The sequence below is a fragment of the Larimichthys crocea genome, chromosome VI (assembly GCF_000972845.2).
Source record: "Larimichthys crocea isolate SSNF chromosome VI, L_crocea_2.0, whole genome shotgun sequence".
Classification (NCBI taxonomy): domain Eukaryota; kingdom Metazoa; phylum Chordata; class Actinopteri; family Sciaenidae; genus Larimichthys; species Larimichthys crocea.
This window is the reverse complement of record NC_040016.1, coordinates 736,028-760,790: the sequence shown is the minus strand read 5'-3', so window position 1 is coordinate 760,790 and position 24,763 is coordinate 736,028. Positions and strand designations below refer to the sequence as shown.

Sequence of the window (24,763 nt, the reverse complement as noted above, 5' to 3'; positions counted from 1 at the left end):
TCCCTCGCATTTCCTCTTTTAATTACCTTTCTAACTACTTAAACAAACTTCCCACCTGAGCCACAGATACTCTGTTCAAAAACAGATAAGCGTAGCATATCAAACATCTAGAGGTCCTGGATCAGCATAACTGAAGAGCTTTTGACAAAATTGCAAATGTAAGAGTGGCTCAGCTGACGTTAACACAAATAACCTCTTTTGTTGGTTATTTTTAAAAGAAGCTTCAATGTCTCACTTGAGCACAGTGTTTGATAGCTGGGATAGCTGGTACACTCTTGTTCTTATCATATAGGTTAAAAAAAACATTAATGTTACACATAGAAGCTGAAGGCAGCTGCACACAATGTTATGAAGTGATTTGACACTGGGAAGATGTAGCAGATGCTATAATGTATTTTAAATCCGAATTACACGTCACCTTCCAGCACTGTTTTCATATCGTTTATGCAATGTTCAAAGTGGTTCATTCAATATGAGCCTTAACCAGACATATTTAACCCATTATGTATTAAAAGTAGCAAGAAAAATAAAACCCCTGGTGACTGATCCCCCTCTACATTAAGGTCTATGTTCTTTACCTTTTCTAAGAGGCAAGAGTAACTGACAGGGTTGAAACCTGTTTTTTCTAAGAGGCAAGAGTAACTGACAGGGTTGAAACCTGTTATCTACCATGCTAATTTAGTATCTGTGTGGCAATAGCAGGAAAAAAAGATACCTTGGAGCAATTGTTTGTTTTTCACGAGAATATTTGAAAAAAATAAGCCGATAAAACTAATTTGAAAAAATAAATGAAGGCAGTGTGATAAGAAGGTATAAAGAAACCCCAAACACATTTCCTCTTCTGTGAAAGAAATTGAACAGTTGATCAGGAAAGATAGCAACGATAATAAGAGTTTTCTGTGCGGTTGCTCAGTTTAATTTGTTTTCTTGCCCTAGAGTTTGATTCATTTACCTCAGAGCAGATTTTACTCGAACCTCATTTAAACAAGCAACCCTAATAACAAGAGATATATTATGCATTTTCACACATTGCTGTCCCTGTAGTCTGTTGGTTGCATTTAGATGATGATTAACTACAAGCAGTATTAGGATAGCATCTGTGATGACAAACAAACTCTTCATTAAATGTTAAAGAACAACTAGTTATGTATGGCAGAATATCAAAATTATAACTTGCTCAGCATTGATTGAACTATTTGCTCTATTACTATAAACCTTATATGATTCTGTGTTTTTAACAGTGTTATCATGTTTTATCTTTAATTTTTGGGGGGAGCCCTGGTAGCTTACCTGTCACTGTCACTGTCTGATCTTTTCATGCAGTTCAAAAATAACTCTAAGAGGGTTTAGCAGGGTTTGGAGCTGAGATGGAAAAAGACACCCTCAGTAGCTGCAGGCATTTGTTATGTAAATTTCATAATCCACCGATCTTTGTAAGGGTCAGTCCGATCCATCCGCATAAAGCCCAGAGTTTAGATATGGCCTAATTAACCCACAAGGGAACATGCTTATAGTTAATTGAATAAAAACAAACAATTTTAATTTGCAATTAAAATGATCCCAAATTAAATGAATAATACGTGGCCCTTGTGGCCCCTGAGACCCTGATGTTTGCGCACTTCGCCCAGTTGGTAATGCATCACAGGAAGACACCAGTGTTAAAACAGAGCTGCTGTCTGCATCAGTTATTTGGTCTCTAATACTGTAAGGAGGCGTTCAGAATGAAAATGGAGTGGACATTTTTTTTCGATGCGAATGATGCGACTGTTGAGAAAATGAAATGTGATCTTGGACTGCCATTTGAGAAATAGATCCTTGAGTCTAAAGGCTGATACCAAAACACTGCAATATAATACAGTGAAGATTGTACAACTCTGGAAAATAATCAAGTCGGCAATCATTTTATTCTTCAACTCGATGATTGTGAGATAAACAGAAAAACTACAGCGCTTATGTTCGTTCCAAAATCATCTGCCAGTAATGTGCTCTCACACATGAGAGCACATGCCGGATAATGACAAATTATAATAGTTTGGCCAGGTTCAACTTTTTTGACTCTGCATTGGCACCCTTGCTGTGCCAGTGTAGTTGATGAGTTCATTTTTCCACACAGTGCTTTTGTCAGTCCAAACATGGCTGGACTGGACTGGTTCTGAGCAGGATCATGACTCAGGTTAAGTGACACCTGCAGACCCTTTTTTTTTTCTGCACGTTGTTTTAAAGCGAAAAGAGTGTTTGTTGTCTGGATGCAAGCTCATCCAGTATTGATACCCTTGTGTCTAATATCTCTGAGGAAAACTCTTTCTTCTTCCTGCAGGCAGCAATTGATCACGGCCCACTCTTTCTCCAAGCTGAGCCATCTGTTTGGAAAGCAGTTTTTTCTGTCATTGTGGATTCAATTGGAGCTATCCATCAATTTGATGTTTCCGGCACTAAATTAACAAATTCAGGAATGCTGTTGGGGATTAACTGTTTTATCAGGTCACAGAATATTTTGAATGTAAACCTTGCAGTCATCTTGGTTTGGAATCAGCAGACCGATGGAAATGGAAAGACTACTACCACACTAAGCCCAGCCTGTTTAAACATTTGGGGACAGCTATTTTGGCAAATAGCACTGACTTTCCTCCCAAACGAATTTGAGGACTCAGCAGCATTGATGGCAAATAACGCGTTAGAAAGATTAGCTGCCATTGTTACGATGCTAATTGCCTGAGGTGTCATTTGCTCCCAAACAGAACGAGGGAAAAAGGCTTTTTTTTTTTTTTTTTCAATTTCAGCCTCTGTGTTTGTGGCTGTAAACAAACAAGAAGAGAGAGAAAAGAGTCAGAGAAAACACATGTAATGATGTCAAGCCTGTTTTACATGCTCTTTTTTAAGTGTTGAATTCCCTTTAACACATTTGCTCATCTGGCTTGCTTTGAAATCACTTTTCCAGATGTTTTTTTTTCGGCAGCTTCTGTTCTGGTTGATGAAAAGGCTTTAGAGGGAAATGTAATATTAATCAAAAAGAATAATAAGACACATAAATCAAGTACCACTGCCTCTAATTACCACATACCTGTCTCTAACTGCCTTTATTTCCGGGTATGAATGAGTAGTGCCATAAACCACAGCTCCTCTACCTTGACTGACATGGCAGCGCTGCCTTTTGATGCAGTGTGCGCTTCATTTGAGGTATGATGGATGCTAGTTCACTCTCTCTCAGGCAGAAGCAGCCATTTCAGTTCATTTCTTGGCTTTCCTGGGTGGCTGCTCACTCTTTCCCTTTTCTATTTGATTAATGGCACCATCTCTCTCGTGGCTGTTGTAATAAAGTCAAATGAGGTCTCCAATGGCTGAGGCTTTGTAGAATCAGCAGTAGGTAATTGAGGAGGTGTAAGTCTCAGGTGGGGGTCTGTGTCTGTTCTCTGTCCTTACGGCAATGAAATAGTGTTTCACTTTTCCCTTTGGTGGAGTTAGTGAAGTCGGTAATTGTGTTAGAGCGGCCCTGCATCACTGCACATCGTTGTATGTTTGGATGGTTGTTCTCGTGTTCGGTTTGAAAGGTATCAGGTTTTGTGGTGTGGAAGAAACATGCCTCTTCCCTGAATGCATAAAAATGTGCTCAGCTTGTTTTGTGAAAAATACATTAGCAGAGAAGTGATCATTTAAATGTTGTAATCCACAGTTTCTTCTCTAACAAGCACTGATGTTTCTTTGTCAGACATGTTTGACTTCCCACACTGAAATCTGTCAGAGGAATATACAGAGAAGTCCTGTCGGAAATCTTGTAATCCTTCGTATCTCCTTGCCCCAGGCAAGATGTCGCTCCTTTGTACAGATACTTAATTTTAAATGGTATTGTCTGTGAAACCAAATAGCTTGTTTGCGAAGTTAATGAGTACTGTAAGGTGTAGAAGAGCACTTAATTCCTGCTGGGAATATGGTTTACCAGTTTCCCACCTCTTGGTTCAAATTCAGTCTATTCTGGAAAAATCCCAACCAGCTCCAACCAATATGACTTAAAGACAGACAGTGATTCATGAACATGTCAGGTCTGACATTACAACTTGACTGAGTCTTTATTGTTCTAGTATTTGACAGCAGCAATCAAAATATCAGGTCATTACTCACACTAAAGACATTTATAAACTCTTTACTGTTATGTGATGAAGGGACGCTGTCTTTCAAGGTGGACTCTTTTTAATAAGGCTGTTGAGAGTCACTGTCAAGGCCACACATGTTTACCTGATCTATCAAGGTTAAGATTTGCAGAAGATTTAACACATTCCTTAAAACTGTTTCGACAACATTATTGCACAGAAAAAACATTGAATTACATCAATATAATGTACAGGACCTGCTAAGAGAATTGGAGCAAACAAAATGTCAAGCAGATAGTTAATGAGAGAGGCAGTGAAGTAAAATTATACAAAAAATAATAGACTGCTACTGTTGGTGTGTTATGACTGTAGACAGTATAAAATTGTGATGTCACCCATAGGTTTTTGAAACAGTGTATGTGAAGCTCAGAATGTGGTGACTCTGGCCACCTCTGCCACCTCCCTGCTAATCTAGAAAATCGGCAAAGACGTAGACCATGAGTGGATCTGAGGCGGGCTGAATGAGGCCTGGATGCTCCAACAAGTCACGTGTAACAGCACTCGCCTGTCGATCAAAATGGCCATGCTGCATTATGCAAAACTTTAAGCCTTAATATAACTTGAACAGGCAAGTTAAATAGAAATTCACCCTCGGTCAAGTTGTTGTAGCGGAGGAGACCAAAACTTTTGTACAAGGCTGTAAACATGTTTATTTCTGTTGTGAAGTTTGACATTTTAACATGGGGGCTTATGGAGATTGAGTTGTTCTGTAGCCAACCTATAGACGTTCGTGGAACTGCAGTGTTTGGGACTTCAGCACTGGCTTCACTTCACAGCCACAGAGGTTGATTGGTTGTGATGTGGTGGAAAATGACTTTATACTATGTGAAGGTTTTTCGCTTCTATATTATTTGCTGCAGCATTTGACAATCAGTCACTGGATTCCTGTTTAAATGTATAACACGAGTGATCATGATAGACTAGACAGAAGCTGCAATCTTAAACAATCACCTTGTAAAAACAAAAAAATTTGATTTACTAATGCAGCATTTTCTTCTCTAGTTCTTTTGACACCCCCTACCAGCCGCTAATTGTTACTTGGTGATGTTGTTCCACCTAATGCCGCTGATGAAGCTGATAATTTTGCTTCTTCTAGAGTTCAAAACTGTAACCCTCTGCTGGGAAAATTTCCTGTTCTTTATTGAAGGAGGACCTTGTAATTACATGTGTAACTAACAGAGAAAGAAACGAGTGCCACTAGAGGAAATTAATCAACAGAAACTTTAAACACTGCAACAATACAGTTTTAATTACAAATTGATTAACTGGCAGAGCAAAAACAGCACCTGCCCACTACTAATTTATCGCTTAACCACCATTTAAATGGTAGAAGTTTTTTTTAACCAATTTAAGGTGCCCAACAACTGCACAAGTAAACACAAGCTTTCAGGGTATAATGTACAATTATTAAACTTTGTTTTCAGTACATCCAACACTTCATTAATGTGCTGTTCAGTAACTCCAAGCTCCAAGACAACAGACATTTTCCATATTATACTTAATGAGACAAACTCAGCAGGAACTCATGTCCCAATCACCCCTGGCCCCAGTCCTTGTTTATTACTTCCCTTACTTAAAATTTAAGAGACACAATACATTTTCTGAATAGAAGCAAAAATGAGATGAGAGTGTCCCTCTGCTTTTCCTAATTGGTATCTCGACTGGCCTGCTGTGCTGAGGCTGTGTCACTCAAAGGGGGGACGAGAGAAAAGAAAGGTCAATAAGGTGTCGGATTCGGATTAAGAACAAGACAACAACCTCTGTATTGGACGCTCCTCCCTCTGTAATACCTTCAGTCATTTTTTTTAATACACATCTTTTTCTATATCTTAATGAAAATCAAATGTTAATCCACAAGTTGAACATAGACAGCAGACATTTGCCCTGCAAAACCTTATCCCTTGTAGGACTAGTTCTCCCCAGGAGTCTTGCCAGTACCCTCGTCCCCTTTTGCCACAACTCGTCTTCTCAAAGATGTGCTTCCAGTGATTCGTGTCCGCAGGCTAGAGCGCCTCAGGCTTCAACGGCAGCTGCAACCCTTCGAACAGCAGCATGAGAGAGCTAGTACAACACATACACACCACTGCCCGCTCTCAAATGTTACTACCCACTGTTTGCAATTAAACTTCTCTCGCTTGTTGATACAAGCACCATGGCGTTGAACATAATGATGACCATATTTACATTTAATAGAAAAACAAAAGTTAATTGCAGGTCATTACATGAACTGCAATCTCCTGCTTGAGAGCTAGACTTGTAATACATCCACCCACCACTTTGAACTCCACACTCTTAGTTTTTGCTTTGCTCCATATAAGAAATACTAATTTTAGCATAAGCAGTGAACATTTGCACTGGACATAAATCTTATCATGCAGATTCATATGGATGTGTTTCCTAGGGACAGTGGAATGAGCTGATGTTAAAGGAATACCCCCTACAGCATGTTAAACAGATGCTATGTAACAACTCAGTGGGTGTTTCACACTGACACTGTGTCTGTGGGCATGTGGAATGGGCCAGAATTCATACACCTCCTTTGGCAACGGTTATATCGTTTTAATTTGTCTGTGTCACATTTTCTCGCTCTGCCTCTCCATCTCCTTTACCTCTTTATTTTACCATTAAATTAGTCTTGTTAATTGTAGTGAATTATTCATGCTAAAGATGCCATGTTTTATAGCTGAATTACTGTTGAAAGTTTGAGTTCTCAACTTTACTTTATCGGAACAACTTTTGGCTGCACAGCATGACTTATAATCATCTCGAGCACAATGGAAGCTGTCCACAGATGTGGTTTGATTGTACAAAGAGAATCTGACCTGACAGTGGTCAGACCTGCATGTGATCCTGAAATGATCAGATGATGAAAGCTGCATTAAGTCAACCATACTGTAACCTCATCCAGAAATTGTTATAAAACCAAAAACAAAAAAACAAAAAAAACAACAACAAAAAAAACAAACTGATCTGCCAGCTGTGTTTAAGTTTTCATCTTAAAATACTGTTTTTCGGCTCTCAAAGTATGGCATTCCAATATTGTTATTATATTTTTCAATGACTATCTCCCTGCTTTCGGTTTAACTGATATTTATGTTGTTTTGCCAAAAATATTTGTTACACATTGTTGGAAAAGGCCCTTTTCCAAAAAACATAACCATAAACAATCTGTGTTCACTGCATTGTTTTATTCACAAGATTGAGAGACTGTCCATAAAATGAACATGTTATTTTAAGAACATCAGGCAGTATTCACTATCAGTAAGTTCCTTCTAGAGTTGAAGCCTCGCTTTCAGCACCGATTCGCCATCCTGAAACATACTGATGAGCATTTGGTCCATTTTAATGGCAACCGATAATCACCACCTCCAATAGGCTCCCAAAAGGACTCCCCTGTGGCGCTTTTGCTTTGCTGCCTCCTACTCAGCTTGGTCACAGTGTGTGCTTTGTGGCCTGAAGATCAGTAAAAGCCAACAGGAGGCTAAACGCTCAGTCTGCTTTTATTCTTGATCACCATTTTAGACAAAAGCGGTGGAATGGATTAGGTGAACTGTTGGTGTGAGACAAACCCAAGCACTGATGCAGCAGGATGGCAATTCACTGACTAACATGCAGTGCACCAAACTGACTGTGTGCATTGCGTAACTTCTTTAGGGTTGGACTTTGTGACCTCATATGCAGTACAGGGCAAAGATATGCAAAATTAAATAATGTTTCCAGGTGGTTCTGTGTGATGGTGAATCAGGGAGAAAAGGTATCAACATTTGTGATGAAGTTGCTTCAGTTTGGGAGACATTTAGAGACTTTTTTGAAACTGATGGTTGTCTATATATGTAAGGTTGGTGGCTGTCTCATCCTTGCCCAATCTAGAGTCGTGTGTTCAGTTCATTGGACTAATTGGACAAAGTCTATTTGTGTCAAGCCTCTTTTTACCAAGAAAGGAAAGTTCCTTTAGTTCTTGATTAAGCATATGATGTTTTCACTCTGTTTGATGGGGCCATTGATGGTCTACAGGAATGTGAAGTGATCCTGCTCCTTTATGTGACCATTGTTCTACAGGCGTGAATTAACTTCTCATAATGACAAGGCTTGTACTAGAAGTGAATTCAGCTGAAGGTGATGACAGCACCCCTCGTTACAGAGCGGGCTGCCTGTCTCCGGTGCTTGAAGTCATCATTGTTAATGATTAGGTCCACAAGAGCAATGCCATCTGCAAATATTAATAAATTCACTGATGAGTGACAGGAAGCAAAATCATTTGTGTATAGGAGTTAAGGTGGTAAACACACTGTGGGAAAATATCAAGTAAATGTATATGTCAGGTTCTAACTCCATTAATTAATTTCAGTCTGTCCAAAAATGGCAGAATATTGAATGATGATGTACCCTTGGACAAATGTCTATGGCACGGTGAAAAAGTGGTTCTTCATTATGTCTGAGCTGAGTGATGCTGGCCTGAAGTAAAACGGTGGCAGGTAACCCTTATTTTTTCCAGAGCCGGAAAGATCTTGACAGTTTCAGGTGATGATTCCCCCAAATGTAAAATGCAACGGCTTAACCAAACAACTCGACTCACTGTCTTACAATAAATCTATGAACAACTCAGAAAACTTTATGACTGATTAATGGTAATCAATGTAATCCAAGTACAACAGACCACAGATATCAGGCAATAAATAACAACAATGATACAGAGAAAAGAGAAAGAGAACACCAGTTCCAAAAACTCTACTTGTTGCTCTGACATTTAATGTGTAATTTATTAATTTATAGTGTTCCTGCTACACCGATGTGTACACCTATTGTGTAGCGATATAATGACTTTGTTCACCAGCAATGGAAAATGGCACAACCATTTACAGTATGCAAATACATTGAATGGCTATTGTTACACGTTGAGAAAAGCATTGCTGAAATAACTGTACATTTTCCCCCTGTGCTGAATTTTGACATTGAAAGCTGAATAAAAGTCATCTCTGTGATTTGAGTGTGCACACAATCTTTCTCCCTTTCCTTTTTGCGTTTGAGTTTGCCATAGTCTCACCTGCAACAACTGCAGCAAACTGAAACACCTTACATAGCTGTTGTGTTGTGCTGTCCTCAGGCTCAATTCATTCTTCAACCTTTTTGCCCTTCGCCCTCAAATGAAACTTCTCATTTTTCTGTGTTAGTCACTTGCACAGTGAATCAATGAGGGGATATTCTTTACTGTAGACCCCCTTGGTGTAGAGTGCTCTTCTGGAAGGGCTCCAGCAAGATCTCACACTCATGAAATCTGATTTTGGACAATAGTCTTTTGCGGATACAAACTTTATAGGTAGGTATATAGTATGGTATGTACAATCATTATAGAACAAAATAGAATTACAGAACTTTAAAATGTTAGACTAAATGTAAATGGTACCATAATAATCATACATTAGTTTCAAACATTTTTTCCCTGCAATGCATTTGCGGTCCACTCTTAGTTCAGCGGTAAACGGATCAGGACAGAAGGTACCAGATTCTCCAGACCAGCCCCTACGAATAGGAATTGAGAGTTTATCAATGCAGGCACATTTTTTAACAGTTGTGTATGTACAATGCAAAATTATATGTCAGACATACATCTATGCTGATCATACACACGCAGTCATGCAAGGCAGGAGGGCCTTCACAACAGATTTATTTCATGAAGAAAATGACAACATGGACTTTATTTATTCCAAGAATGTTAAGTAACTGACGCTCTTCACAGAAGTGCCACTGCTTCACAATCACAATCAAGTAGCAACAAGTGTATAACAAAGGGTGAATATCCTAAATTATGGTAACACTTGATCCACACAGACAGACTTAGTAGAATTTTTATTAAAAACAAATTGCTACAAATTCTACAGCTAGCTGCCAGGGAACAGCTAGCTCAGTGTCATTCACTGTATTCAGACTCAGAGATAATAAAACTGTTGCAATGATGCTGAAACTGTGTGTAAGCCTACTTTTTTCCATGCAAAAATTGATCAGGAATTGATCAAGGGTAAATAAAGAATCAGACTGAGAATCAAAATCAATAATAGCATTGCTATTGAGGGTAGACGCTCTGAAAGGCTCAGAGCGTCCACACCTAAGGACATTCCCATCAACCTCAGCTATTAAATTTGATACTAATTAACAATGTTAGGATGGTGAAATTGGCAAAGATTATACTTGCTTAGCATCAACAAGTTAGCATTGTTATTGTGAGCATATCAGGCTGATGTCAGCATTTAGCTCAAAGCACCACTGGCTGCAGACTCTTAGTCTTGCTAATTGTAGACCAGAAAGAGAATAACTTCTAAATGTGCCCTAGTTATATACTTTTAATCCTCTCTTCTTTTCTTATCCATCTCATATCCCCTTCGGCAAAATTAATCTAGCCTTTCCTTATTCACAGCAGATTTGTTAGTTTGCTCTAGCTCTTTGACTCCCTGAAGATTTCTGTAATTACAGACTGTGAACAAAAATGCTGTCCTTGTGTGTGGCTGTATCTGTGAGTGTGGGTGTGTGGGGCTTTGATGGTTTTGTTTGTAATTTCTACGTTTACATTATTTTACAGACGATAATATGTCCGCTAATCTGTCTCTAGTGTTTGCACAGTAAGTGTGTGTGTGTGTGTGTGTGTATTACAGCCCCTCTTAATATCGCAGTTTCAAAAGCGCTCCTGTCTGTGCCCTGTGGGTCTTTGAAGCATTGTTAATGGATAGGTTGTATTATGCATGCACCACTGCTTTGACTCTTCTAGGACAAAAAATCTTTTTTTTTCTTTTCAGGCATCCCACAGTAAGTTATTTCTAATTTTCCCAGGTGCAGTTCAAAGAATACAATTAGCCTGACAGGTTTATGAGATGACTGTTTCAAGTTTTCAGTAATATGAGGTATCTTGAGTGTGGCACCCTGGGGAAGTCTAGCCACCGTAGCTGAGAAAAATTGTAAATCTAGTCAAACTGAGCCTTCTTTTGTCTTGTTTTTTCGCTGATAAAAATCAATAGCAAGGTGCAAATGAGATCTTATTTGTTTACTTTCATCTCCTCCATCTCCTATTATATTCGTAAGCAACAAGATGGTTGGGATTTTTGGCATGCACAGGCATACAAGGAGAAACAAATCCAGCATGAGACAGATTGTAGTTTAACACCAACTGATTTGTTTTCCTTTCTGTGACTTATCCAGGACCAGAATTATATATAGTATTGTATGTACAAAATATGATTGTTTGCAAACTTGCAAGATCTTGTCAATTGCTGCTTACACACAGGTATACACAACATACGTAACAAAAAAACAACAACATAAAGTGTCTCAGTAAAGTGTTTGACCACTACATGCTGCCAGAACAGCATCCATGCACCTTGGCATTGATTGTACAATTCTCAAACTCAAAGGGAGGGATGGATGAATACCATTCTTCCAAAAGAAAACACCGGGATATAGTTCAGAGTCTGTGTGGCTCTACACTGCACTGTTCTTTGCAGCTATAGCCACAGCTTGTACAAATTTATTTTGTCTGTTGCCTTTCACTTTTCAGTAGCTTTAGGATAACATGCTATTTCTGTGAAGGCTTGAGAAGGAATTGATTTGGTTACAGAAGGTGATAGAAGGAATGAGGAAAGAAGGACGTATATATATGTAGTAATTTGTCTTTTGAATGCTGTATTTTCAAGCCAGTGGCTGGTAGGGTGCCATAAGTCTGTGAGTGTGTAAGATTTTAGGTGATAAAAACACTGTTTCCTGCATCCTTCACTCATGCGACCAGGATGCTTTCCCCACCTGAAGATCGATGGGAGCTTTTACTGCGTGAATCAAAGGTCTTCATCTAACTCTTAAAACACACTCAAAGCAGAAAGTGCACAGCTGGAGAGCACTTTATCCAGTCTTTTGACCTCAGAGTGTTGTGTGCAAAACCTTGAGTGCATCAAGTCTGTCAGTCATTCATAGAAATTGATGGAAAAATTGCCTCTCGAAAAACCACTGTTATTATGAGTGTAAAGTAAAGCTTAAAGGTGGTTTAGTTACGTGTAACTTTGTTGCTTAACACCAACTATCTTTGCTTTGTTGAAAACCTTTTAGGTCTCCTTCACTAATAGTGCCTCTAGTACTTTAAGAGGAAAGAAAATAGCTTCCTGGTTTACAGATACAATTTTTACAATCCAAGAATGAAGATATTATTGTTCTGCAAAATGATGTAGGAAAGACATTGGTAATGCTGCACCTTAAAATGAGCTAAAACAGGTTCAGTTTTCTTATGCATTTAAATGTTGGCACATCTAGACACATCTCATCTCTGAGATTCTGATCTTTCCTTAAACCTAATTATGTACTTGAAGCTGCCTAAACAAAAGCACAGGCGAAAACACAGGTTTTTACATTCATTTAAGTAGGGGTAGTGTGTTTTGGCTGCAGTGGTGTGGACTATAGGAGTGTACACCAAAAAAAGCAGCAACCTGTGTAGTGAAATTGAGCCAGTTCATTACATACATTTGGAAAAACACAAACTCACGTCACGCTGCAACTGCCAATCAGAAGATTAGACTGGTCAAACCCCCACAGTCAGCCTGAAATGTCACTGAAGCGGAGACTATCCAGGTGGTTTCATGGACTACACTTTGATACTCTACCAGCTGTACTCTACCTTCTGGCTTTGTTTATTTCATGTACCCATCTTCTAAATGTGTGTCTGGCTTGCAATTTACACAAAGAAGTTTTCTTTGGTTTATGTCTGCTAGTTTGAGAGAGAAAGAGATAGAGGAAGCATTCGTCAAGAGACATAGACAGTGAATGAGAGTGAGGGAGCACAGGCATCAAGAAAGCCGGTTAATCAGCTAAATAAAAAGTTGTTTCGTGATCGTTTCAACAACTGAAATATGTTGACAATTAATTAATGTTTTGCATACTGTAAGTGCATATGGATGCATAAAGCATAAATAAATGTCATGCAAACTAGTTGTAACTAATTAATTCTGCACTTTTTTAGAAGACAGCCCAGACCAAGAAAGTCGTCACCAAGAAAGTCGGCAAGTGTATATAGTGAGAAAGTGCACAAACTAGGTACTTGGTATAAAATCAGCATTAGATAAACAGTCAGAGTCTCCACTTTATCATCTTTGGACTGTGAAAGGAAGCCCATGCAGGCCACCCACGACCACAGTGCGGCCCGACACAGAACACTTTAAAACTAATAAGACACATTCCTCTTGCTGTGTCACAGAGCTGATGAATGAGGCAATTAACACGTGTGCACAATAACCACTATTAACTTCACAGTCCCAAGGTGACACAGATAATGGCTGGGGAGATTTGACATGTAGATAAATGAAATGTGATAAATTTTCTAGGGAAACAAAAGGAATGTTTTGTTAATATTGTTATAGGGCTTAAGTGGGATCATATTTCATACAGTACACAGATCTCATATTGACAAAAAGGTGGAATGGATTTTCTTCGGATACAGTTTATAACACAACTCAATTCAACGTGCTTTAATAATAGCTATGAGTAAAGTCACAAATTCATAATGTACACGTACATAATCAAGTGACCAATTGAAGACAACGGATACACTGGGTACTTAGAGAACTCCAGAGAACCATTGAGATCTGGACCTGCAGCATGGCATCAGGACGGAAGTTCACTTATATAAGCAGAGGCAAGACTATTCAGTGCTTTGAGGACAAGAAACAAGCTTTTCAGCTCTATACCTAAAAGAGAGCCAGTGAAGGGAGGAAAGAGTAATATGTTCTCTTTTTCTTGATAATGTTAAAAGCCTTGGTGAAGCACTCTGAACAACCTGCAGACAGAATTAAAAGGTCTGAGTGACACATGAAAATAAAGAGTTTCAGTAATAAAGGTGGATGGATATAACAGTGTTGATAACTTTGTCCAAATCAGACACACATGAAGCTGGATCATTGAAGCTCGATGAGTTTTTTTTCCCCCTATCCAACTTCAGTGCATAATCTAGTTGGATTCTCAGATTTTTCCTTATGGCTAGAGAGACAAGGTTTGGAGTAAGGACAGCCAGGACAGTCAATTCATATGGCAAAATCAGTTCATTAGGGGAATCAGTGGATTTGCTCAGGAGAATAAAAAAAAAATCCACTGACCATCAGCAAGCTGTCTCATCCATGGATGTATAAATGATTCTGTCTCTTCAGCGCTGCCACTATATCCATAGAGACCAAATACATTGCCTGTTTGCCCAGCTCCAATTCTGGCACACCAGCTCTATTCCCTGTCAGCATTCCTCATAAATGTGATGCAAAGTCCTGGGCCTGAAAACCTCCACTTCCCTGTGCTCCAAAACGCCTGTGGTACACTAACACTCCCCTGTGCTCTGAGCTCACAGTCTGGGTGGCCCGGCTGACAATCTGAGCTAACATTAGTTTACAGCGGCTTTAGTTTGCAGCTGTTTACTTTACTGTCAAGAAACTCTGTAAATTTGAGATGAGCTGAGGGAAAACCAAAAACATTTTCTCCATAAATTATGATCTAGTTTTACAAAAATCAGTAAAAAAGTTGGTGGTGTGTGACTTAGTGCCATAAAAGTTATATACTTCCCACAGGGATTATACCTGGACACACACAAGTTACATTTGATGCATTTCATCCATGTGTAGAACGCATGTCCTGCAGTGTTTGGAGAGATTATAGTCTATTACAGTACTTTGCTAAATCTAGGTAGATTTGTGTGTGATCAACAAAACAGTAAAAATAAATATTGTAGTTTCAGATCATGTTCAGGTAGTACTGAAGTACTGATCTGATTTCAGCTTTTCCCTCTCATATATGAATTCCATTTCATGGGCATTACAATTCAATTCCACCTATCACCTTGAGTGGAATAAAGGACAAAGGAGATTTAGTCTTATTTGACAGCATCTAAAATACCTAAACACAAGCATACAAACATTCGCACACCAAACAATGGGATAGTGTTAAGTGAGAAAGTAAGGTGAAAAAGACAAAAGAAGTGCTGGCCACAAAATCCAGAAGAAAAAAAAAAAATATTAGATATAGATATAGATATAGATATAAATATTTCGGAGGCTTCAAAGAAATTAGCTCCCTCTGCACTCTGTTTGAGTCCAGTGTAATAAGCGAGACAACGGGGTTGAGCTTTTGATAGCCTCTCTGATTCTCAAATCTCCACTTCAGTCTTCACCTTCCCCAGTGTAAAACAAAAATAATACCAAGAGCTAGAAAGTATAACATAAAAATAGTAGCAGGAAAATGAAGAAAAAAAATACATTACAGTAAAAGAGTAATAACGCACAGTGGTAGATTACTGCTTGACTCCCCAAGTATTCAGTATTGGATCTTTTCTCAAAAAAGAAATTAGATCAGTTAAAGAGATACTTTTATTAATCCCTCGAGGGGAAATTCTTATCTCTTTTTTTAAACATGCATTTTAACCCTGAAATACAACCACACAAATACAAAGGGACATGCAGATGAGGAGAGAGATGGTGGAGTGAGAGCAGTGCCATGTGAGCGGTTTGGGGGAGGGGGTTCAGTGTCTTGCTCAAGGAGGTGAAGTGACACCTCTCCAGCTACCAGTCCACTTTCCGTATTTTGATCCATACTGGACTTGAACCACCCTCCAGTTCTCTCTATGGACTGAGCTACTGCCATCTCCAAATATAAATCTTCCTGAAGCATTGAAGCTTCTGTCGCTGTGAGCAGGGTTTGAACCTGCGTGGGGAAACCCCATTGGATTTCAAGTCCAACGCCTTAACCACTCGGCCATCACAGCTTTTGTACTTGCTACATATTAATACAGACTGCTGTAGAAGCTGCTGTATCAGGCTAAATATAAATGCCTCTTGCATTCTGAAGTCAAGATGTGATGGATTGATGGATTTGTCATTACATTTTAGTGTAGAACGTCTTGAAGAATACGAGTTTTCCTAATATCTTTATCTGTTTATTTTTGCCAAATGGACTTTATGCAACTTCACACCAAGAAAAGATTGCTCATGACTTCCCAAATAATAGCTAATACTGGTGCTTTAGTGATGATAGTGATTTCAACATATTCTATATGGATTATGCTGTTTGCTCTTGGTCTTGACTCGGTCTCAACCCCTCAAAGTCTTGTCCTTATCTTAGCCTCAAAGATCTCTGGTGTTGGACATTACTTGGTTTTGGTTTAGGTGGTCTTGACTACAACACTGCCTCTCTCTTTATGAGCTATGATGTGATCTGGGGAAACAAACTTTAATATACATTGAATACACGCAAAACCCATCACTTCACCTCTTCAGTCATGAAAGTGAACTCTCTATATAATATGTTTGCCAACAACAATGATGACTCATTGCCTACATTAAATATAATTAAAAATAATTAAACTCATGTTACTGGACCTTTGCCCTGCTACACAATTTAAAACTGCTGACGCATTGATTTACAAATACATCGAAACAGGGTAATCACCAACTTGGACAACACTTTATGTATGAGTTATTGTGAGAAAAAGTTTTTTTTTTAAATGTATTTATTACAGTTAGTTAACACTAAATGATGCCTTGTTGAGTAATTAGAAAATTGAAAAACACTTAACTGATTTTCCTGACTTTCTGTAAATGTCACGAAATGACAAGTACAGTATGAAACAAAATCAAATTGTCTTTTTTGCTGAATATGACTAATCCACAGCTGGAAAATGATCATGCTTTTATTCTTGCAGTGGCCTTCATTGATCACTTAAGACCACCGACATGTGTTCCCTTTCATTTCTTTGCAGCTCTTATTGTTTTCTCCCTTTGCTCCACAGAGGGATCCCAGGAAAGAAATGCGGCACTATCGTCTTGTCTGCCGAGGAGCTGAGCAATTGTCGAGTGAGTAAGCCATAATAATCTCCCGTGCCCAACACACATTAGCAGGCAAACATCTGTTAGCAAAGCCTGGTTAAACAGACTATGCACATAAAGTGGATTGAACAGTATGGAAGCTTAGAGGGGCAAATGAAGTATAGGCACACAGCCACAGAAGAGGAAAACGTCCTGTTGGCTTTGTTTATCCTACTTGGAGAAAGAATCCCACAGGAACCAAAGAGCTGAAAAGTCCACCTGCCCTTTAAAAAACTTCAATACTCTTCGAATACTGACCGAAATCTGTCCGTAGAATTTGGTACTGAATTATTATTAAATCCTAATGTTTTCACAATCACAATTGTGCTTGTATGCCAGGTTTATATTTATGTTATTAGCATTATAAGTAGTATATTGTCCTCATCATTACTTTATTTTTTCTTTGGGTATAATACTGATACAGGTAAGTTTACCACAATTGATGTACTGTGTGCAAAAGAAATGCTTTAGCTGCACAATACAATCCTGGGAGTGAAAGGTCATAGTGACAAAAGTCAGTATATATACAGTACCTGAGAGGTATTCCTCTCAGGTACTGTATATATACAGTAGCAGTTGTCATGCTAAGTATAATAAGCCAAACACTGGCTGACTCGCTCTTTTCCACAGAGAATATAAGAATGTAATAAATTCAGGGTAGCTAATACCATCATACTGTACTATTGGAAGTGAATTAAACATTAAGCTAAACAGCTCTAGCTTTTCCCCTGATGTCAGCTGTCCTCTCTTGGACCTCTCGTGTACTCGGCAATTACAAGGCCAGCCACAGAGGCAAAACAATAGGTCCTCCACCTCGTGTGATCCTTCTATGAAGCTAGTGTCCAGAGTGTTGTTGCCAGTGGCGCCGTATAGGGGGGAAAAGTTAGGACAATTCCAAGGGCCTACGACTGACAGGAGCCCTCAAAAATATTGTTGACATACTGTATGTGCAGCTAAGTTAAAAAATCTGCTGTTTTCATTGTTTTGAGAGGATGGTGTTAATTTATTATGATTGAAATTTTAATATATCTTTAAGTTTGTTCACTTTTCTTTTTTAAATTGTTCATTAATGTTAAGAGAATTTTCCATTTTTAAATTTTACAATAAAAATACATTGATACTGTAAAAAAATGGCCTTTAGCACATTTTTATGGTGGCTTTTCATCTCGCATCAAATAGTGAACTGCACTGCATACTGTATGCAGACTTGCATGCATGTACAAATCACCAGCAGTAAATATTGTGCTAGTACTAGTATTGAACTACAAGACGCAAAACAGTTACAAGCCTTTAATTAGAGTTATGTAAAGCTTTTGATGGGATAGTTAGGTCCTAGAGATGTAGGGACAACAGCTGCGCAGAGGGGGGGCCCAATTAGATTTTTTTGTCATGGGGCCCAAAATTCCTGGCAGCGCCCCTGGTTGTCACTATCTAGCTAAATATGGTTGATGTGATAGTGATGGTTTATCTGTCTCTGTCCCTTGTTGTCACATACTATGTTGCCAAGTCTCTCCACAACTGTTTGCCCCCACATCACCTTCTTTTAAAATACACTCGCTTGTAAGAGCCAGGGAGAGATCTACCCACCTATAGCACCAATCACACTTACACACTTAACCCTCAACCCCCTCCCACACACACACCTCTGAAAAAAAGCAGACAGGAAAGCTGCTCTCACTCTGCAGAGTGTCCCCCGGTCTAATGAAATGGCCCAGGAACATGATGGGGTGAGTGCTGACTGCCCCCTAAACCAACACTGCTCTAAAGCTTTGGATGCTTCACTGCGCTCCGGGCATGGAGATACTGACGAGCAGGATATTGAAAAGCAAGGGGGTGAAATAGAGCAAATGGCAGAGGCAGAGAGAGAGAGCAAACGAGCAGAGAGTGTGTGTGACACAGTGTGAGTCAGATAGATAGAAACAAATACAAAGGCAGTTCAGTTGATCAATAGACGATTATTTCATGCCTGTCATGTACCAGCCCTTAGAAATAAGAACAGCATGGCTGATAGTGTGAGACAGAGCATTGGTTAATTAAAACACACTTGTAAGTGACCAACGTTGCTTATAATGATGAACCAACAGAGCTTTATAATGTCTTTCATCTCAGCTTGGTCCACTTCCTTTGGCCTGCTCTTATAGTATTGTCACAAAAGCTACTTTCAGCAAGAAAACTCTGAAACCGACACTGTCTGCTCCCGCCAGCACCAAATGACAGATAAAGTTAGCAACTAGCTGGTAAACATAGCAGTAAATAGCATCTGATATCTGCCAGATGTATAAATAAGAAACTATTCTCAGACAAGTTTGACATATAGTTTTTCCGTTCACTTCTCCAAGCCTGAACTTAAATAGCCATAAAGTGAGACTAAGAAATTATATCCAGACTTAATAACAAGAACACATAATGCATTTTCTTTTGTTCTAAGACTATGCTTAAGCTATGTTATCTTCACATTACATGTAAGTAAAATATTCATATCCAGAGTTTAGTTGGAAGGTGTAATCCTGAAACAAATAAAACTTGTGCAAATAAGTCTTAAGAGTGACACATTATTACCTAGAAATCTCTCTCAGAAATTTCTCTCACTTCAGGTGTTGAGGAGGAGCAGTTGAAGTTAATAAACTGAGCTTATTCTAGAGCAGTAGATCATTGAGCCTGCTTTTAACTTCCCTGCTGTGGTCTTCACAATCTCCATCGGCACAATGAACTTGGAGGAGAACACCAATCACATTGTATGTGGTCTCCATATGGTATCTCATAGTTGCGATAGTCCTGATGTGTGATTACATTTTTGAAGAAGTGTGGATATGGTGTAGCTACAAAGGCTATGTGCGTAGGCTCTTTAGCTATGCTTTTGGTTATTTTGCAGAGAGTTAGGGAGGATTCACACCTAAAGGTCTTGAAACGAACCAATTTGAGGATGATGCATTGTTTTGGTTTTTCAAATGGTCCGGGTCACACAATTCTTGGTGCAGCAAAACAAACCATTGTCATTTTAATATATAAGTTAGGCAATACTTTTTCTGCAACTTATTTTATGCTGCACACAGCATGAGTCTGCAAAAGTGAACAGTAGTTAGTTACCTCACTGAGAAGTTGAAAGTTTGCAGCCTGTCGCCTGTATCTCTTCATCTAATAGCTCACTGTGACAGTGTGGCTCACAGTGACTCCTTCTCGTTCCATAACTCCCTGCATAATTTACAACTGATCTGCTGTCAAAAAAAATGAGAGTCTGAGTCAACCCAAACACCAAAGGGTTAAACACAGCAGGGTTCAGTTAAAGATTGGAATCAGGGGGGAAACAGTCAGCACCTCTAAACCCCCCAAATTACACACTTTATCTCAATATCTCAATAACTCAAGCTATTCCTTTAACACAAAACTAAAAATGATTAACTAGAGGAGTATCAAAGAAAAAGTGCAGTCTGTGATGTCAGGATTATGATTAATATACGATATATATATATATACATATATATACATATATATATATGTCCTATGTCCTATGTATACGACCCTGCACCCCCTACCTGACACAGTTACTGACTAAATTTGAATTATGTATCAGATTGAAGACATTTCTGATCATTTCTATTAAACCAGTGTCCAAAACAGGCTTTCTTTGATAAATATAATCCTCTAAACTATGTTTAAGTATACTAAAACATTTCATGTGCTGAACTTTTTGAAGATATCACTGCTATATCACTATATTGGGTTGCATAAATTAGACAATATTTTGGACATGAGAGGCTCAAAATAGAGGTCTTTGACAGCCCTTCCTAATGCAGCAACAATCTCTTTGGCTTGTCCTACAGGGAAAATAAGATTTGTGTTCTTCCTGCGCATATTTTTAATACAGTAGAATCAGTCAGCAGTTATTAAGATAATTTTACATAAAATGGAATTAAACTGTATTAAATGTCTTTCATATAATAAATGAAAAAATACTGTAACCTCAGGAAAAAGTCTAATAATATCTCAGAATGTCACATATGAAATTTCATGAAATTATTGACTGCCTGCTGCTGCCCACACTAGAGTAATTATGCTGTATTATCAGATCCTACAGGACCAACATGACCCCAATCCAGCATTTTTCTACTGCAAAATACTCTCTCTCTCTCTCTTTTTTTTTTTTTTTTTTTTTTTTTTTTTTACAACAAATTTGCAACAGGATATATGAGCAGTGCTGAGTGGGAGCAGAACAGCGTGATTTTGCCTGGAGCATTTTTCTGTGTTACGTCTCGCTTTAAGATAAAACTCCATCACATGAAAAAGCTGATACAACCCAGAGAGGATTTTCATTTTGCCTCATTTGCACAAATTTAACCATTGGACTGTTTTGTAGCCTGTGTCTTTTGGTCTTTAACAGCCAGTGCAGACGACTGGATGTTTGCTGTGATAGTGTGGTGAGTTTATATGTCTCTACATGAAAGGAACTCCATGTTTTCTTTCATCATCCAGGCCCTCTACCTTTTTTATCCTTTAATCGTACATTTATGTCATCATGACAGCCACATATTTTGAGCAGATTCATTGCATTACCTCACACACCAGATCCTCGTCTGTTCACCTCACTTCCTGTGCTTCCCTTCACTTTGCAGTCTTCTTTGATGCCTCTAAATTTCACTTCACATTGTGCATTCACCACATTTCCTTACCGTGCAAACTGGAACAGGTTTTCTGTTAGCATGGGCAGAGAACAAGTAGGATAGAGAAAATATCAAATGTAGAAAATAGAAAACCTGGAGCAGCTTGGAGTGAAGCGATTAGAAGATGCTTTGAGCAGGGAGCAGAAATTGTTGATGCTCAATTCCCCTCACGTACACCATTTGAAAATCCTTATTAAATGCTGCAAACTAACAAGACAACATAAGTCACACATTTCTTTTCCTGTGGCTTTAACTCAAGAAAGAAAGACGGGACTAATCCAGGCAAGGAATTACCTATTCTTAAAATCATGCATATACAATGCATTGAATCATGGACAGGATCATGTACCGCATGTTACCTAGCATAAATGTGAGAGTATACACTGTGAACATACCGGGGACTGCCATGCAAACAACGGGGATTCATTTGTCATTGCTTATCACGTTAAGTCTACCTTCCCTATCTCCATTACTCCCATTTTCTCCTCCCAACCTCATCCCTGTGGTCTTTAATTGAGTCACTACCCTCCCGTTTCCACCTTTGCTATCTACACTTTTCCCCACATTTAACCCCAAGAGACACAAACACACAGACTAACAATAATTCATGCCCATGTGATTTGAATATAAATGCACTTGTTTGACCCATGCACTATACTTTTATTACCTCTCCTCCCCATCTTGTCTCTCTTTATTAGCACAACTATAACTCTTTCTGCAGTAACACTCACACACGCTGCTTGTCTCTCCTGTCACAAACACTCTTTTATTACCCCCCTGAGGGTGTGAATGTGTCTCTATCCAGCCTGGCCCCCTGTTTTAAATATTGATACTCTGATTCTCTCCATATTAGCAAATGGCTGTTGATCACAGACCTTTGTGAGAGTGTGTGTTCGTGCTACAGAACCTTAATGAGGCAGGAGCAGATGCATATTTAATATCCTCAGCACAGTCCATCACTATAAATGCTTTTATGTGCCTATTAGCTTTTCCTGGTGTCTCCTTCCTATTGCTGATGCACAGCTGCAATGTTGCCAGAATTTTGCCACTGAAACCTGCATTTACTTTGGGAGTAAGCCACTGGAAGTCCATTTAATTCCTGCAGAGTAAACCAGTGAAACCTTGTGTTTAAAGTTAATAAGCCCTAAAATAAAGCTTACAGAATGACAGTATGGTGGATTGGTTGCTTTAACCCATTTTGGCCCATTTCACAGTTTTATTTTGTATTTTTTGTATTTGATTGGTAATGGGGTTTGTTTGAGACATTGCAGTTTAATGTATTGTCCTATTTTTATCATGTTGATTTCAGTATGACTAAACATGCTGTGGAACATAAAATTGTCAGTGTGGGTAGTAAGGTAGCAACGTGACAAGTTCAACTCCATTACGTTACAGCAGGAGAATCCAATACACACCTTCAGGGCTAAACAACAGGGGCACAAAGGTATTACATGTTGCCAATGAGCTTGCCTCTGATGTAGTAGGGGTCTACAGCAAATCCCAGTGAGCTCAGAGAGCTGCATAGATGCTAAGCTTCAGGTAGTGATTTAACACTTCAACATCCATACTTTTGAATTAACACCTCAATTAGCAGTTATACAGAACATGCATAGAGTAACTGATTAACTTTGGCCTTACACTTCCTGTTGTAGGATTTATGATTAATCGCACATTTTCTGTCTTCCTTTTCTTTTATGGTTTATTTCACTCAGAATATAAAATATATAAACATACAATAGAAATTAGAAAAATATGACTGAATGAAGGCGGCGTGATCTCGCAGCACCGTATCTTGCAATTCAGCCATAAGTGTAATGTCACTCTGTGGATAGTTGAGCCCCGGAGACAACTGGAGCCATTTCTTTCATCATCTTTTATGAGATGCAGAGACATTGTTCAACATTGTTCATCATGAGTTTGCAGAGTTTTAAAAATGTATACACACTGCAATCCAGTGAATTACAAGCTTGAATGCTACTTTCATGTGTATGATTCATGAGAGTCAGTACTCATTGAAGTTAGGTACTTGTTGAAATAGAAAATACATACACACAGACACAGAGTATCCAGGGGTAGAAGACAGAAAGCGACAGAGATTAAGTAAAATCTGTTGCTACAGCAAATATTTCTACTTTTACATGTTCAGATAACACAGGCATTGAACTGCTTGTTTGTCAATCAGTACACACCATGGGAGCCAACATTTCCCAGGAGGATTAAAGGAGTGTTTTCAAGAGAAAGAAACAGAGCGAGTCTTCTGTGTAGGAGGGTTGTGTGAAATGGCAGACATGTGGTGTGTATGTGTCCTCAGGGTAAGGGTAGGAATACAGATAAAGTTCCCCCTCGCTACTGGAGTGGAGTGGATGTGTTCATGAATGTGTCAGAGGGAAGTGTGTGTTGTATGTTGCCTGGCTGCATCTGATAAAGACACAGAGAGGGCACTGTTGCAAGATTCCTACAGAAATTAAAGCAGACATTGGCACATGTGCACAGAACTACTCTGGTTCTCACTCACAGTCTGTCACACTTGTAACCTCTCACACTTTTTTTGTGTGCTGATTATCCACTCGGCACCCAGCCAGATACAAGGTGCAAGCAGCAACATTAAAAAGCTATTAAGCTGTCATTAGTGGCACTGCGGCTGCCCAGTATAAGGCCTTGGGGTTATAGCATCTACTGTTATAGCAGCTGAACATACTGTAATGAACCCACTGTGTTTCACACATTAGCTGCAGCCCATATGCCAGAGATAAGTCAGGGCCCCTTCTCACCACACAGGGAGAGCCGAGAACAGGGAGGGGTAATAGTAAGCAAGTAGTACAGGCATCAACAGCATGCAGCAAGTGATTTATATTTGGGGTTGGTAAAAGTGCTACATTTCATCATAAACAGCCGGTGGAGGAAATGTACATTCAGGCTTATTTGTTAGAGAGAGAGGGTGTACTACAGAGAAAGAGTTGGTTTGCAGTGTGAATTAATCTCTTAACATCTGCCGCTAGTCTTTGATTTATTTAAGCTACATATAATGTTTTTATGGTCTTTGTTTATCTTTTGAATCCACAGCTGATTTATTGTTGCCAAGCTAATGACAACA

General features: G+C 38.9%; 1 protein-coding gene and 1 non-coding gene across 2 annotated transcripts in view; one reads left to right on the top strand and one right to left on the bottom strand.

The window, feature by feature from the left end:
• The window catches only part of cpne5b (copine Vb), a 109,653-nt gene that overhangs the window by 54,550 nt on the left and 30,340 nt on the right, over nucleotides 1–24,763 (top strand). The window contains exon 8 of the mRNA XM_010756389.3: nucleotides 16,936–16,999. Coding sequence (XP_010754691.2) covers nucleotides 16,936–16,999 — 64 coding nt within the window. The remainder of the gene's footprint in view (nucleotides 1–16,935; nucleotides 17,000–24,763) is intronic.
• trnas-uga (transfer RNA serine (anticodon UGA)) lies at nucleotides 15,831–15,912 on the bottom strand. Its single transcript has one exon. It is a non-coding gene; the product is annotated as a tRNA-Ser (tRNA).